At 44.0% G+C, this 16890-nt stretch overlaps 2 protein-coding genes across 2 annotated transcripts; one reads left to right on the plus strand and one right to left on the minus strand.

The window, feature by feature from the left end:
• Positions 1 to 862: 862 nt before the first annotated feature.
• On the minus strand, positions 863 to 8717 carry LOC306922000 (thioredoxin-like). The gene is made up of 5 exons (XM_079499353.1): positions 8558 to 8717; positions 6293 to 6397; positions 5922 to 5981; positions 5692 to 5757; positions 863 to 1533 (listed from the first exon to the last, which is right to left on the minus strand). Exons 1-5 carry the CDS (start codon positions 8579 to 8581, stop codon positions 1468 to 1470), a joined length of 321 nt encoding a protein of 106 aa, XP_079355479.1. The 5' UTR covers positions 8582 to 8717; the 3' UTR covers positions 863 to 1467.
• A 657-nt stretch (positions 8718 to 9374) lies between these two features.
• fbxo10 (F-box protein 10) lies at positions 9375 to 16801 on the plus strand. Its single transcript, XM_079500188.1, has 11 exons — positions 9375 to 9573; positions 10007 to 10640; positions 11001 to 11819; positions 12061 to 12210; positions 12574 to 12710; positions 13067 to 13137; positions 13239 to 13391; positions 14440 to 14772; positions 14877 to 15187; positions 15336 to 15523; positions 15811 to 16801. The coding sequence occupies exons 2-11, from the start codon at positions 10056 to 10058 to the stop codon at positions 15992 to 15994; spliced, it is 2931 nt and encodes a 976-aa protein (XP_079356314.1). The 5' UTR covers positions 9375 to 9573; positions 10007 to 10055; the 3' UTR covers positions 15995 to 16801.
• Positions 16802 to 16890: the final 89 nt, after the last annotated feature.

The raw sequence follows: 16890 nt of genomic DNA on the forward strand, positions 1-16890 counted from the left end.
CACTACATGACACAAATGCCATTTGAATAGAAATGCAGCTGAATGTCACAAGAGGAAAGTTGTGTTCCAATGTGATTTGCCATCAACTGTGAGTGCCAACACCAGCCGTCTACTTTGACATACTGTTATTCTGTATCACAAGAAAATAGAATTGCATTTGTATTAACAAGCAGTATCTGTCTCATCATTATTTGGTGTAATAATTAGTATTGTGAATGTTGTAAACACGTTACCATAATTTACTGTATCGTACAATGTTTGAAAGAGGCAGCTCTAAAGCCATTGCTACAATATTACGTTAAAAGTAAACAGTTCTGCATTTAAATTAAACATACTAAAATTGTCACTTAAAGATTGCCATGATTTTTTTCCTCCCTAAAACATCATCAGGTCTTATTGTTATACAAGGAGGAAGATCTTTTTTTTTTTTTTTTAAGTGTACAGTATTTGTTAAAATGTCGTTTTTATGTGGGCATCCCCACCAGTTCATTAAGTATGCCTGGTGGGTGGTGATCCACCTGAACTTAAGCCACACCCACAGCTGTAGTTGTATGATAAAGGGGGAGGGGTTAGGGGAGTAGCTGATAATGTGACTATACTATATTACTGTTTTTTTCATTGGCACATTTGACTGTCAAGGGTTCAGCCTCCAGGAAGAAACCCTAAATACAAAGGGAATACATCATTGCACATAAAAACGACCCCAGGTACTGTCACCTCATAAACAGATGCAAAACTGGGGGAAAAAAGCAATACAAAAATTGTGGCACTTCAAATAAAATTGTGGAAAAAGCAAAGGTTTCAAATCAATTCAGTATAAAAGGCAAGAGGTAATTTAACATAAACAGTATGAGTAACTGTATGGTTCTAACATGTTTATTTGATCAAACCGCGTTCAAATAGACCATGTAACATCAGGTTTTTGAGACAGTAGTACAATCAAGACAGAAACAACTGGTAGATCGTATAAAAAAAAAAAAAAAGATGAATAATGACAAACAGGTTACCGGTATGTTATTTTTAATTTAACATTGATCGAGCCAAGTGCAAGGAGGTCAGTGAAGTAAGAAAAAGGAGGATGTCGAGCACAGTGATGTCAAGAAGTTGAGGAGAACTGCCGCAAGAGGGCATGGAAGTCATACGGGTATGCATTATACTAGTGTTGGAATCATTATCAGTATACTGACTCAGAGTGTGGGGCAAGTGGTCAAGGATTGAAGCAACATGCCCAATGCCCATCATACAACAGTGATTAATTCCTTATAAAAGACGAGAGGAGAAGAAGGGAAGGGAAGCAAGTAGAAAACAATGGAAGACATACTATTGCCCAATGGCACATCATCATGCACTTGATGATGTGATAATAACTCATACGGGGGGGGGGGGGGGGGGGGGGGAAGTGTTGGCGATGTGTAAAAACAAAGACTGTTGGAAGGCCGCACAGGTGACCAATTCAAGGGTGCATCTTCACTTGTTGAAGCCATTAAACATCTCTTGAAGCTTCCCTGCATTAGCCCCAGAGAACTGCCCCAGCTAAAAAGGAAAACAGAGTAAAAATGACTACGTGTTCCTCTAGGATTTGACCAAAACAAAAGTGGATTGCATATGGCATACAGCATATGCATACAGTGGATATATATATATATAAGATTTTCCAATTCAGACACATTGTTCAAGGAAAGAATATTCCCTAATGTCACTGGTCCAGTTGTGGTTTGTTTTAAGCTCTACTCTAAAAAACAGGAATAGAACACTTATGCCAATAGTACAATATCACAGACAATATCCAGTCTAATGATATGGATATAATACTGATGCCCTGCCCATGCACAGACAGGCCTAAAGTAATTACCATATGTTGACCAATCATTATGATGACATCATGCCCTGTGGAAGCCACTTTCTCTCTCTCATGTGGACTGTGTTTCACTCAGGGAGTGCACTCGTGCGTGCGTGTGCGTTTGTGTAGAGAGAGTAAGAGTTGTGATCGGGTGTACGTGCGTCGTGCCCCTTCCCCTAATTAGTGTGGAGTCCGCCAGAGTTCAAAATGGACAGACATCAGCTAAGCGGTTGTGTTAAATGAAAGCCGAAAAATCACAACACCAGCGAGGATGTACCCGCAAACACAACCTTTTTTGTGTGCGTCATTAACAGGGAGTTTTTTTGCCAGGTGCGAGTGTTCCAGGTGGATGAGGGGAGCAAGAAGGGCCATCAGTCATCACTTGTGATTTTATGAGATTAAGGATTTAATTACAGACTTTGCATGCACAAGTCAAGAACAAGTTGTTCACTCTAAAAGGTGAAGCTTATCCCTCCTATATACACAGGTTTAATGTTCGTTTTAAAAACACCATTGATAATGAAGGGAACATTTACGTCATCTTGTCCCTAACAAACATTAAATGCCATTAACAATAAAGAGAATTTAATGTTTGTGTTGGCACCGTTTTTTTACATCACATCACCTGAACAACATGAGTTAGACTTTAATATATTAGCGCCCCTCACTTCACACGGGTGTGATTTTTTTCAACTGGCTGTGGTCGATTTGGTGGTTCAGCTAGTGATGCTCGTCTGTAAAGTCTATGTTTTACCGTGTCGTGCAACATTCAGTACCTACTGCTGAATGACAGAGTATGTGTGTGAAATGAAATTAAATGATTACTATATTTACCCAGGGTATCTGGGCTAAGCTCAAGAACTTGTTTCCAGCCAGGCCCTGCTCATAGAACATTTCATCGTAGTGGTTCAATGCCTTGTTCAAGGGCACTTCAGCGGTGGTAATTTTAACGTGTCGGACCGCTGATTCGAACTGGCGACCTTCCGGTATCAAGACCGCTCCGCAATCCGTTCGGCCACCGCTGCCACTAGTGTGTGTGTGTGTGTGTGTGTGTCTGCAGGCCATTTAGGATTCAAATAATGATATTCTGTACTGATGCTCAAATCTGAATGTAACTCTCATCCAGCTGGTTAACGAGCCTCGTTGACCCTGACCCTGGTCCCTGACTTGACTTGGCAATCAACGGCACTATTAATGGCAGCTGTATAAACGCTTCTCTTTTGTCTCTTGTCTTGTGTGTATGCGTGTGTACTAGAGACCAGCGGGTGGCGGATTTAGCCGCGGTTGCCGCGGGTGAACCGCAGTTTAGGGTGGATTAGGGTCAATTCAATTTATTATAAATTAATATAGGATAAACCGCGGGTGAAATAATGCGGGAAATAAAGTAATGGCATAATAAAGTATATAAATATGCTTATTATAGCTTTTAAAACGCACACAATCTTGGCGTGCGTGCGTTAGTAGTAGTATTTTAATTTAATCATTTTCCATGATCTGGCACAAATTAGCCGCCTATGAAGTTGGGTCCTGTTGCACAACAACAACACCGTGGTCTCCTACAGCCTACAGGCAGCTACGCTAAAGTTGCTAACAGGCAGCTATAGAGTCTGAGAGAAACTTAAAACTAAGTAAAACAGAAGGGAGGAATATACGTTCGGCGTGGGACTGGGAGTGATTAAGTTCTTTACCCTGCCGCCGATGACCGCTGGATATGCTGTATGAAAATACGTCGCGAAAACGTGGACGGCGTGTTACCATGGAAATGGATATATACAACCACTACGTAACATTGGTGAACTGTCGAGAGAGTGGTGAGTGACGTTTGTACAAGTAGTATAAATAGCCGATCTACAAGCTCACAACGCGTCGCAGCGTCGCGTTGTGAGCTTGTAGATTGGCTATACTGTATACGCTGGGCGCTTCCCTGCGCAGCGGATTGCGGGTGGTGCGGATTAATAAATTGGATTAATTAATAAATTGCGGTCGGATAACGGGCGGATTATAATTATGCACATGCGGATTCGGGTGACAAAAAAGCTCATCCGCTGTTCTCTAGTGTGTACTGTGTAGGGCAGGCCATTCTTCCCTGTAGACAGGGACTCAAGTGACTTCTAAGTTCCAATTTTCCAAAGAAATTATTTTACATCCACAATGGCAAGCCTATTTAAGTACAATAATTGCAACTGCAAACAACTTTTGATTGGTATATTAAGCTATGTTAAATCCACTGTTGCCCACTATTAGTATTTCTTACTGAGTTGTGCTTGCTAATACTACTAGCCTACATAAAAACATATATACTGTATAGGCCTATTTGATATTTTTATATATATTTTTTTTTTAATAAAAAAATTAAAATGTTTTATTATTATTATTTTTGAGTGGTGCAACCACTCCCTTACGGAGCTATGTGTGTGTCTGGGTATGAGCACAAAAATAGCATGGTTGTTTTTCACCATCTGTGCGCAACCTAACGCACACACAAACACACACGCACGTATTAACTGTATATATGATGCTTTCGGGGGGTGCCAATACATTACAGTGACAGTACAGTACAGTAGAGGGTACAGTAGAGGGACCGCCACACGGTAACTGTCATTTCTCAACCGTTTTGGACGCGGCGCAGTACGCCGGAACCGGCCCGGCCCCCTGGGCGCATTCCTGGGGGTCTGGAACCCCCCCCCCCCCCCCCCCCCCCCCCCCCCGCGAACCCACCACTCACTTCACACAGGTGTGATTTTTTTTGGGACTCATAAGAATTTTTTGGGACTCATTCGAATGACCACCTGTGCATCCCGGGACCCATTACATTGAAAACCTATTTACATCACTGCTCATCCCAACTCTCATAAGGACCAGTATGGCTTTTTTAGGACCATGTCCATCTATGGTGTCAAATGTGTGGTAAGCATATTAAGTTCACATAAATCTAATGTGTTTATTGCTATAGTAAACTTCCCTTCTGTAAGTGTAAAATGGGAGGAGGTGGTGGTCACCCCAGGGCACAACAGTTAACACAGGCCTGTAGGTTCCAGTCAGGAATGATCAGGGTCAGGGACAACTGACTAATTCCAGTGTACAAGGAATGGGGAGTGGATGATTTTCTCAAGGTCTTGGGCAGAGAAACGGTTTGATTTTGGCGATGGTACAAAGCTGGGGGGAAAAGAAAATCTTTCACTGCTGCATTTACATGCTTGTCAAAGTTAAATGCAGAATCAAAGAGCAAACCGAGGTTTTTGACAAGGGAGGACAGGTTGCCAAGACCGTTTTTTTTTTTTATCCAAGTGAAGGAGTCAGGGGGGCCAAACAGGACAACTTCAAACTTGCTTTCATTCAACAGTAGGAAGTTGTGTGTATTCCAACAAGTGTGACTATGACCTCAAGGCAGTTCATGAGGCAGACTAGTTTGAACTGGTCGTTTGGATTCAGGGGGAGATAAAGCTGTGTGTCATCACCACAACAGTGGAATGAGAGGATTTTAGTATGAAAGGGTACTTTTATTTGTATTTAAATCACACCCGCGTGAAGTGAGTGATGCAACTCTGTGGGGTCCAGACCCACAAGAACGCGGCCAGGGTGCCGGCCCGGTTCCGGCGAGCCGCCCCACGTCCGAAACGGTTGAGAAATGACAGTTACAGTGTAGGGGTCCTCCGGGGGTCCCTGGAACATCCAGACCCCCAGGAACGCGCCCAGGGGGCCCGGCCCAGCCAGCCAGAGACACACATAGCTGTCTATAGGAGTGGTTGCACCACTCAAAAAGGATGGATTGCCCGTATTAACAAGACATAATGTCTGGATACGTTTAAATACTGCCCACGTTATAATGAAAGGAACTCAAGAGTCCCTACCTTTGCCTTGTTCTTGTAGAAGTGAAATGTGGGCATGCTGTTGATTTCACAGGCAGCAGCCACATCCTGGACAACACACAAAGAGTTTGCTTGTAATATACTGGTCAAAAACACATCACATGCAATTCTAGGGCATTAAGTGTGTGTCGTTCGTTATGTTTATTACACACACACACACTTAGTCTCAAACATAATGCCCACATTTTCAAATGGTTATGTACAACACTTACATCAGCATCATCCACATCAACTTGCAGGAAAACGCAGTCTGGGTTGGCGTCTGCCATTTTCTATAGAGACAGAAGGGAAGTCTGTTAGACAAATACCACATTACTAAAGACATGACCTATATAAGCAATAGTATGGGTTGTCGTCTGCCATTTTCTATAGAGACAGAGAAAAGGGGAAGTCTGTTAGACCAATAAATACCACATAACTGAAGACATGGTCTATATAAGCAATGATCTCAAACCATCAAATAACAAAAAAAACAAGGTGAGAACTCCCTGACAGAGCAGATTAATCTATTGCGTAGTGCTTTACAGCTAGTGCAGGCAAGTCCAGACCTGTGGGATTTAACTCTAGGAGGACTACTACTTACATGGAAGGTAGGGGAAATCATTTTGCAGGGTCCACACCATGTGGCTGTGAAATCCACTACCACCAGTTTGTCTCCTGCATCTTCCAGAGCCTTGTCGAACATCTCCTAAAAAGGGTCACAGTGAGAAAATGATGTTACTAGCTTTTTTAGTTCCTTAGATATAAAAAAGGAAAAACTAAAAATCCAAGACCAAGCAGTGCTGGGTTGCAAGAGCCTTGCACCCACTGTTGATGATGTGCATCATCTCAGGTCACCTTGGATTGTTCCCAGCAGCATTGCATGGATTCCACAAGGATTCACAGGTTTATGGTGCACGCGCACACGCACACACACACACACACACACACACACACACACACACACACACACACACACACACACACACACACACACACACACACACACACACACACACACACACACACACACACACACACACACAAGGCTAGCTGTGTGTGCAGTTGTGCACTGTGCAAGTGTGCAGCATCACCACCACACCCAGTGATTAAAAACATAAGAGAGGAGAGGCATATAGATACTGGTACAGCTCACATTTCATGGACATCTCACATTTCATGGACAAGACAATCTAATTCATTTAACAACCATGACATTTTGACAAAGCTTTTGGTGTACGATTTGCTTACTCAATTTCTCTTTGCCAATTTTGGTTTCTTCTTTTGCAATTACCCGTTTCTAAACTACTTGAGGAGGATTGAGGAAGGTAGTGAACACACTCTGTGGGCAAGGTGCAAGACAATCAGCAGTATCACAAAAGGAAGTAGAGTCTGCACTCTGGTGATGCTGAAAAGGCTCTGCAGTATTTCATTGCATCGTAAACGTTTCGATCAAAAAGGATCAATTTGTAAGGTATCTCCAGTAGTGGTCCACATAGAGTAAATTCAGTGGCAATATTTAAAATAAAGTAAACAAGACAATTTGTCAGTATGGTATATTGTGATAGAACTCCATTATATGATTGTATATGAATGTATAAAAGCCTTACATTTTGCCCCAATTAGTGTTCCTGTCGATCAGCCAGTAAAATGTTCAGCCATTATCAACACCAATATTCAAGGAAGCTTCTCAGAAAGACAGCTACAGCAACTCAGCCAGGTGCCAGCCAGGCCATCTATGAGCCAGCCAGCCACTCAAGCAGATGTGTTCATTAGCCTACCCCCTACTGCCAGGCCAACAGCGCGCCCTAGTGGGTCTAAAAACGAGTGTTACTCCCTGTCAGCGATATTTGTTCTACACTACAGTAGACGTAGTTTGTTTTTCCGCTGTTTGTGTGATAAGATGATGGTTGGTGTTGCTGTACATGGGCCTCGTTTGTGTATTTCCTTGCAGAAATAGGCCAATAGTAATTTGGGACGGGTTATTTATGGAAATCATAAGACATGAAAATCGCTTTTACGTGCATTCACGACGGTTGCGGTCGATTTCTGGCAGGCCACGTCGTTTTACAGCACACAAACGCCGGCTATATGCTCTGTCGTACGATGACACCGCGCGCCGGCAGATGGCAGATCTACAAGCTCATAGCAGATCGCGGATGCAACCGCTGTGAGCTTGTAGATCTGCCATCTTTCGCCGCGCGACAGCTATGATGATATAGATATAAGTCTATGGAGGATTTTGCTTTCACGTGATGGGGAGGACGCTAGCCCCATATGTGCCCTCTCCCTACGCTCATTCTGTAGCTCCGAGATGAGCGTAGGGAGAGGGCACATATGGGGCTTTCATAACAGCTGAAACTGAAACTGATGAAATACCGGAATGGATGAGCCAATGGCTAAATGAGATGGCTAAATGTAGCCGAATGTTTCAAACAATAACGCTTGCCTGGCTTGCTTAATGCTCTCGTAGCAAGCCCATTAACCACGATTAGAGGCTGTGAACTTGCCTTTCTTTACTACGCGTGATAGTTCACGAGGCGCGACAGACAATGTACACTACATAATTATTATGAATACATGCAGCTGTCGAGAAAACACTACTGCTAGAATTTAGGCAGTGCCATTGATTTATAAGCTGACGAATGTAAATTCCACCTATAACCCGATTAGTTCATGATTCTGCAGTCCTTTAGCCCACATTAGCTTGATCATTCACTAAAAGTTTCAGCATGAGAGCATAGTCCAATATTCCAATTTCAGCTAGTTTTTCACTGGCATCTTATAGAAGATTATTACAAATCAAGTGGATCGTATCAGTAAACTGTTTAGCTACAAGCCACCAATTATGTATTATAAAGTTACTTACTTTATCTTCGATAATGATGACCATTTTTCTGCTGTAAGGAGACGGGTTTGGTGGTTGAACTGGGCGGCTGGCTAATCCTGCTGCGTGGGTTGGGTTGGCCTCGCCTCGCACACGTTGTTAAGCAATGAAACCGCAGCGACCTCCACATGGTCCCGCCCAGTAGCCTTACGCTTTTTAGACAATTATTTAATTCTCCATAAACAAACATGCAATGCCGTGTCATAAATCTACTAGCCCTAGAATGGCTGTGATATGTATGCATTTCATGCTGCCTATTCCAAATACATGAAAATGTATACAATTAAGTAGTATTATGCCTATTTTACTTTTTAGACATTTCATGTATTCCATCTATATACAGACATGTAAAATATAGCCCTAGAATGGCTGTGATATTACATTTACATGAAATGTATAATATCACAGCCTAGGCCCCGGGCTAGGGCTATAGCATTCTAGCATAGCTTTGGAAGATGATCATACCGGTACATTTTTTGATCGATTCTGACATTACTTACTGCAGTTGCATAATTATCATAGTCAGAAAAAATTAAGGCGATAAAATAAATCTATGGTTTGATCCAGGAACTAGAAGGCTAGCATTAAGCCGTAGAATGGCTGTGACATTACATTACATACATTTCAATACATGAAATGTATACATTTAATTTAAACTGCCTATATGTGATTGTGATATCACGACACATTCACAGCCATTCTAGGGCTACTGTATGTATGTATGTATCTGTATGGAATCCTTAGAGATGGAATCCCTTTATCCCTCTCCTCTCCTCATGCCTCAAGGGGCGTCCCTGGTTTCTATGGCACGCTTTGCCGTAAAGCGACAGAAAATGCCTGAATCCGCCGATGCCTCCTTTGGTGAGAGACATTTGTTGTTATTGACTTTAAAGAATTGGAGAGAAGTCGACACCGCCGCTACGTGGAAGCTCAACACGTCAAACAGCGATGCATAGGTTTCAAAGCAACTTGTGAAAAGAAATGGTTCCTCAATTTAGGTACGTGAACTCATGTCGTTCGCATCTCATATGTCCGACGTCGCAGATAGCATGTTGATGTTACATGGATGTGCAGTGTGAGTGTGCACAAAAGAACATAGAGCGAGCATAATGTTTAGGCGATTGATAGCTATAAAACTCACTATCTTGCCCAGTGTATGTGCTATGCAAAGCAAATTGCAATTACCTGTCTGGTATGACAATTGATGTGATTCTTCATTGTTGTATAACTTAGATAGGCTGCCTAATAGTCTAACACACACACACACACACACACACACACACACACACACACACTGTGCATACCATAACTTCTGGTTCTGGAACTTCTGGGGGGAAATAATAATAATGAGTATGATATTCAGGTATTATGATGCCTGAATAATAGTGTGTAGATTGTTTCCTTTAACTGTCCGTTTCCTGTCCGACTCAGGTGCCTCCATGACCCCATTATCTTCACAAGGTGAAGTACATCTGTTGCCATGGAGGTAGGCAGCCTTCCAGTTGAGTTGTGGAGGGTTATCCTGGCCTACCTGCCTCTTCCAGACTTGGGACGCTGCTGCCTGGTGTGTCGTGCTTGGAGGGAGCTCATCCTCTCACTGGACAACACCCGGTGGAGACAGCTCTGCCTGGGTTGCCAAGAGTGCCGACACCCCAACTGGCCCAGTCGACCACACCAGGAACCCCCGTCCTGGAGGGACGCCTTGAAGCAGCACGCGCTCGCCAGCCGGACCTGGACTCAGAACGGGCCTGAGCTACAAGCATCCGTCTGCCTCCATCTTTTCCGTCGGAAAAAGGACCGCAGGGTTTGGCATGTCGGTTCTGGCCGTGATTTTGAGACCCTACGAGGGGCCCTGGGAGTGGCAGGACCATACGACCGTGTGGTTCTACACCCGGGAGTGTATGAGGAGCAGGCGGAGGTGACGCTAAAGGTGCCTGTAGAGATAGTTGGGCTAGGTCGGCTGGGGGAGGTGTCCTTGCTCGTGTGTGTGGAGCAGCAGTGCCCAACTGCCAGGCTGTGTAATCTGGTATTCATGCCAGCCTGGTTTTCCACCGTAGTATATAAGGTGAGTGGAAGAAAGAGTTGATAGACCGACAGTGTGTGTGTGTGTGTGTGTGTGTGTGTGTGTGTGTGTGTGTGTGTGTGTGTGTGTGTGTGTGTGTGTGTGTGTGTGTGTGTGTGTGTGTGTGTGTGTGTGTGTGTGTGTGTGTGTGTGTGTGTGTGTGTGTGTGTGTGTGTGTGTGTGTGTGGGGGGGGGGGTCGCATGATCTGCAATGTTTTAACAATAAAAAGGTTGAAAAATGTAAAGATTCAGGAACACATCGGCTGCCTAATTGCCAATACTTTAATGACTTAATTCAGTATGTTGACAAATTTAATCTTCTGATTTCTGATTTCATCTGACCCTCTCCTTCCTTTACTACAGACATCCTGGGGTCATGTCCAGCTAGATAACTGTAATTTTGAGGGAGCTCAGCTGCAGGTTCTTGGCCGAGGAACATGTCAGGCTCGTTTTTGTTCCTTCTCACAGGGCAGCTCGGCCCACTTTCTGGGTGTTGCCCTCAGCTTACTAGACAGCTGTGACTTCTCAGGAAGCGACACAGTCTCGGTAACTGTTGAAGGTCCTCCGGTGACAGAAAGGAACTGGGCTTGTAAGCACTTGGCTGCTCTGGCCCGAACATTCACATCTTGGGGCTTGCCCGGGAATAGTTGCCCACCAGCAGACCCTCGAACTGGGTATACCAGTGGAGCCCAGCCTCCTGCTGTTAACGTTTCTGTCGACAGAGGAGATGGACAGAGGAAGACTGGGATGGATGTACTGAGTCAGGGCACAGTGATTGAGGACGGCTGGATCGAGAGTGAGCCCAGTGAGGCAGAGGAGGAGAGCCAGGGGGTAGAAACAACCAGGGACATCGCTCAACCATTGACACTGGACTTCAAACTCCGCCATGACCACCACGGTCTCGGCCACCTCCTAAAGCCCCGGCCCGATGGGTCTGTGCCCCCGGCCTTCTCCCCCGACCCCCCCTCTGCAATCCCTGAACTCCTTTCGTTACAGCAGGAGCTACACAGGGACCCAGAGGCCCAGACACTGGCAGGATCCATCCAGGGCTGCATTCTCAGGCGCTGCCTCTTCCGGGATGGGAAGGGTGGAGTGCATGTGTGCAATTATGGACAGGCTCGGTTGGAAGGGAATGTTTTCCGTGGGCTGAACTATGCTGTCCGCTGTATACAGAATGCTACGGTAAATAGGATAAGATTATTATTATTATTTTTTTAAATTATTGTCATATTATGATTAAATAGGATAAGATTCTTTTTTTATTATTTTTTTAAATTATTGTCATATTATGATTTTTGTTTTACAAAACAAAATGTCAAAGAAGCTTCCCTTTTGGATAACATTACTGAGAAAACTGAGAAAAGGCTGAGACCAAAAGTAATTAAGGTAAAATTGCCAAGTTGATCTGTTATTTGATCTACAGATAGTGATGTTGCGTAATGAAGTGAGTGAGTGCCGTGCATCGGGTGTGTTCCTGCGTCTCTCTGCACAAGGCCTCATCGCAGAAAACAATATCCACTCTAATGGTGAAGCAGGGCTGGACATCCGTAAGGGGGCAAATCCCATCATCCTGGTAACTACTGCACTACCGTCTGACCCTGTACATATTATTATTATTACTAGCCAGACAGATGAATGTCTTCTGTTTGGCTATTTGGCTAATCATTTATTGTCCCATCTGGGGACCAATAAAACACAATTTTTAAAACGCTAATTTTACTCTGCATCCTTGCACAAGTCCCCGTTATTCCATCTGGTCAGACAATGACATCAGAATGTGTTGATCCGGCAGATACCTCAGGTACCGGCAGGCGGCAGCCACTGATGATCTTGAAAGTTAATGACAATATTGAACTCACTGAAACAGATTTTCAAATGTAACTTCTTCATGTGCACATTCTCCTCATTGCTTCCTACCCTCTCTTTCTGTCAACAGTGTAACAGAATACACAGCGGTTTGCGTTCTGGTATTGTTGTCCTTGGCAATGGTAAGGGCTCCATCCGCAGCAATCAGATCTATAACAACAAGGAAGCGGGTGTCTACATTCTCTTCAATGGGAATCCTCTGGTTAGGTACGTAGGAGTGATGGCAGAATTACACCAAGAGATGTGGAGCTGTTATTGTACATGTTTGTTAAAATGACTAAAGATCTATCTACTCTACAGTATCTATCTATTCCCATCAGTGGGAGAGGTGCTTGCTGTTTTGCACATTACGGTGTGGTTCTAGTAGTGGGCGAGCCGTCTAGAAGAGAGTTTGTTTGTGTGTCTTTCCAATGGCTAATCATGCAAATATTGTTTTATTTTTTAGAACTTTAATTTTCATACTGGAGGTCAATAGCGGTTGGATGACTGGCATCCGAAGATGACTGACATCATATTACTGTTTTTCTCGGCTCATTAACTATGACTCTCACTTTCTCTCGTAGTGGGAATCATATCTTCCAGGGCCAGGCAGCAGGGATTGCTGTAAATGAGAACGGCAGAGGGATGATAGTAGGTGCGTGAATCAGTATGCGGCCATTTGTTTCACATTATTTGCATCTTTCTTGACACTCTTGAATGTTAAAGCACTGCAGCTATGCCATTTCTCTTAACCAGAGAACGTGATCAGAGAGAACCAGTGGGGGGGTGCTGACATCCGCAGAGGAGGCGACCCAGTCCTCAGGAACAACTACATCTGTCATGGATACTCGGATGGTGTGGTGGTGGGAGAAAGAGGCCGTGGACTTATTGAGGGAAACCACATATACTGTGAGTAATCATCTCAAGTTTGTGAGATCTATTGAATTCCTGCTATCCATTCATATTAGACTAGCAATCATATTAGACTAGGGAAGGAAGAGCCCATTTAGGCTTTAAGGTTACATGATGCCACCCATTGTGTCCGTCATTAACTAGAATGGCCCTCTCTCTGTCTTGTATGACACAAACACTGATGTATAATTATTGTCTCCACCAGGCCGAAGGCATGGTGAGAGAGTATGTTTTGCACTCCGTCCGTGTGTGTGTCCGTCCGTGTGTGTGTGTGTGTGTCCGTCCGTGTGTCCTTCCGTCCGTCCGTTACCAGCTAATCTCCGGCACCGTTAACCCGGTCGATGCCAAACTTTGCACACACACTCCCTAGATGCCAACGATGAACCTCTGCCCCCCATTTTCCAGAACGGCCTGTTATAGCGCCACCATGAGGCAGCTTTTCACATGTGTTACCTAAAACTGCACCGATCTGCGTGAAACGTTGCATGCACACTCCCTAGAGGCCAAGGACAAACCTTTGACCTGCATTTTCCGCATCTGCCTTTTATAGCGCCACCAGGAGGCCGACTTTTGTAAAACACATTTTTGGATATTACTCCTCCAGATTCTGTCCAAAAATCTCACAAATCGTTACACAGTATCTCTATGGTCATGTGCTCAAGTCGGATCTGTCCCATATTTCATATTCCACCCTAATTGGCTATAATTGCCTTTCACAGTTTGCAAGATTGCCCCGTTTTTAACAAAAGCCTCAAATCATGAACACAGCATGCAATTTACGTGAAATCTTTCACACATTTTCTTACTAGGCTGAGGAATATATCCCACCCTTTTCACATTGGCCTGTTATAGCGCCACCAACAGGTTGATTTTTGCAAAACAGGTTGATTGGAACAAAATGCCTCAAATCATCCAATTGCCATACAAGGCAAACATGTTTATATTACTACTCAACATTTTGCCAAACATCTCACACAGTCCTATCCTCCTGGTGGAGACCTGTGCCCAGAAGGGCACTTTTTCTAGTTTCTTCTTTTTTTTTTAGGTAACAAAGGTTGTGGTGTGTGGGTAATGTCCACCAGTCTCCCACAACTGCTGGGCAACTACATCACCCACAACCGCATGTATGGCCTGGCTGTGTTCTGCCGGAAGGACCCTGACAGTGGAGAGGCAAGGGAAGGGATCCATGCACGACAAGACAGAGCAGGTGGAAGGGAAGGGAGAGGGGGAGAGGTAGTAAGAGGACAGGAACTATTCAATGAAGAAGGGGAGATGCTGGCATTGGAGAGTGATCTGGAAAGTGAGGACGAGCGCTACTCTGCCCGACGTTCCATCAGCGTGGCCCTTGTGGAGAGCAACTGCATGAGCCACAATGGAGGTGAGAATGAGAGCCATAATGATGGATCTAATATCACAGGTATAGTTACATGAATACTTTGGCTCAAGGCACTCTCTCCCCTTCTCTCCTCCCTCCCCATCTAGCGGTAGGTCTGTATGTAAAGAGCAGTGAGCCACTGAATGTCATCGCTAATCTAGTGAACAATAATCGTGGAGTTGGCATCGCGGTGCTACAGAGCACCCAGCTCACGCGGATGGTGGCAAACTGCATCCATGGCAATAGCCGGGGCGGTGTAACTGTGGAGAAAGACTGCAGGGTGGAGCTCCGTGGAAACGGCGTCTATGAAAACGGAGGCCACGGCATCAGTTTCTGTGGTGATGGGCAGATTGGAGAGAATGACGTGGTTAGTAATCGTGGATGTGGCATTCAGGTTTCTGACACCGCAGATGTCAAGGTGAGCTGTACTTTGGCATGAACACACAAATACACACACACTGTCACAAGCATACCAAACCTCATCTAAATTTCAATTAAATAACAGTTACCCAGTACTGTTCTCTTATGTTTTGTGGTTGTATCCGACTATCCGCATTGCTTCGTAGATACTGCGCAACCGTGTTCAGCCAACACAGGGGTGTGGCATCGCTGTCCTTGGTCCAATGAAGGGTATCGTCCATGACAACATCCTGTTCCAGGGTCATCCTGGAAACGGCAAACCACTGTTACACATCGACTCTGACAATGAGAGCTGTGTGTTACGCAATAACACCATACGCAGGCCTAGTAACAGGTAGCTAGACATCCATCACTATCTGTACACTGAACCCCTAATTGCTCCTGATGTGTTGGTTGGTGCCTTGCATGGTTTCCGCCGCCATCGGTGTACAGTATAAAGTGTGTATGAATGGGTGAATGTAATGCACAATCTATGTAAAGCGCCTTGGATAAAGGCGCTATATATAATGCACCATTTACCATATATATATATATATATATATATATATATATATATATATATATATATATACATACTGTATATCCTTTTGAACATTAAGACTTATCTCCTTAACTTTATAGCTGCTCATCTGCCCCCCCCTGGGTCCTGGAAAACCCACCCCCTCGTCCTCTTGCTGACCTGACTTCTTGCCCATCCTCCTCTCAATATCCCTCCCGCCTTGCCATATCCATGACAACCAGGATTGGCGCCACTGTGGACAGTGGATGCCATAACAATGGCAGTATGTTCTGCACCATCCTGTGAGCCCTGGCTCCCAACCACCCAGGAGGTTGGAAATAGATGGCATGACCCCCATAGCCTGTCACTAATACTGTATGTGGCTATAGCAAATGTGCAGTTAAAACACCTGCTGACGCCTAGACCTCCAGCATTGCAGTTTCCGTTAAGTTGGTCTATACCCCCCATTCTTCACAGGGTACGATCGGCTCCTTCGACCAACCACTTATTAACCACTTAATAGCAGGGATCAGCTGGTCTGGTCATGTGACTTCTCAAGTTCTTGATTAAGACATTCCAAAACATTGCCCTTTTATTGGGCTGCTCATTCAATGTTGGAACCCAAGGAGCCAGCCAACTCTTCATTGCTTTAAAGCCTAATTTATAATCATTTGTTTGTTTTTACAAATGACACGTCGTACAGTGAAATATAAATTATGCTTACCGTAACCATTTGAATCCAGCTAGACATTGTTGTTGCATCTACTGTATGCATGCCAAAGGTAGAGAACAAAAAACCTATTGTTTAAAGTGAAGAGCACACATTTTAAACGTGTAATATATATATATATATATATATATATATATATATATATATATATATATATATATATATATAAAATGTGGCTTCAATCTGCCAATCACTTCGGAAATGCAAAAACGTGCCCATTATTTTAAATCCAGGTGTCTTGAGTGTCCACTTCTGTTAACAGAACAACGTAAACTTGTGCCTTGTTTCAGTGTAATATAATAAATGTACATTAGGTAGCTCGGGTAGTTCTTATTCTCTTATGTGAATATGCAAAAAATAAAAGTCCTTTGCACAGATTACTGGACTGTTGTCAGGTGTGTCTGCACCAAGCAGTTTGAATTTGTATTGTCGTGGCCTTTCCTTCACATCACATCTTGACATTGGATATCAA

Source organism: Electrona antarctica, assembly GCF_951216825.1.
Source record: "Electrona antarctica genome assembly, chromosome: 4".
NCBI lineage: Eukaryota > Metazoa > Chordata > Actinopteri > Myctophiformes > Myctophidae > Electrona > Electrona antarctica.

Excerpts from the sequence above, each read along its gene's own strand:
- LOC306922000 (XM_079499353.1), bottom strand. The coding sequence starts at position 8,581 with ATGGTCATCATTATCGAAGATAAA. Across the intron at positions 6,398-8,557 it reads TCATCATTATCGAAGATAAA|GAGATGTTCGACAAGGCTCT; the intron begins GTAAGTAACTTT and ends GACCCTTTTTAG. Across the intron at positions 5,758-5,921 it reads TTGATGTGGATGATGCTGAT|GATGTGGCTGCTGCCTGTGA; the intron begins GTAAGTGTTGTA and ends TGTGTTGTCCAG.
- fbxo10 (XM_079500188.1), top strand. The coding sequence starts at position 10,056 with ATGGAGGTAGGCAGCCTTCCAGTTGAGTTGTGGAGGGTTATCCTGGCC. Across the intron at positions 11,820-12,060 it reads GCTGTATACAGAATGCTACG|ATAGTGATGTTGCGTAATGA; the intron begins GTAAATAGGATA and ends TTTGATCTACAG. Across the intron at positions 13,138-13,238 it reads CGGCAGAGGGATGATAGTAG|AGAACGTGATCAGAGAGAAC; the intron begins GTGCGTGAATCA and ends TCTCTTAACCAG.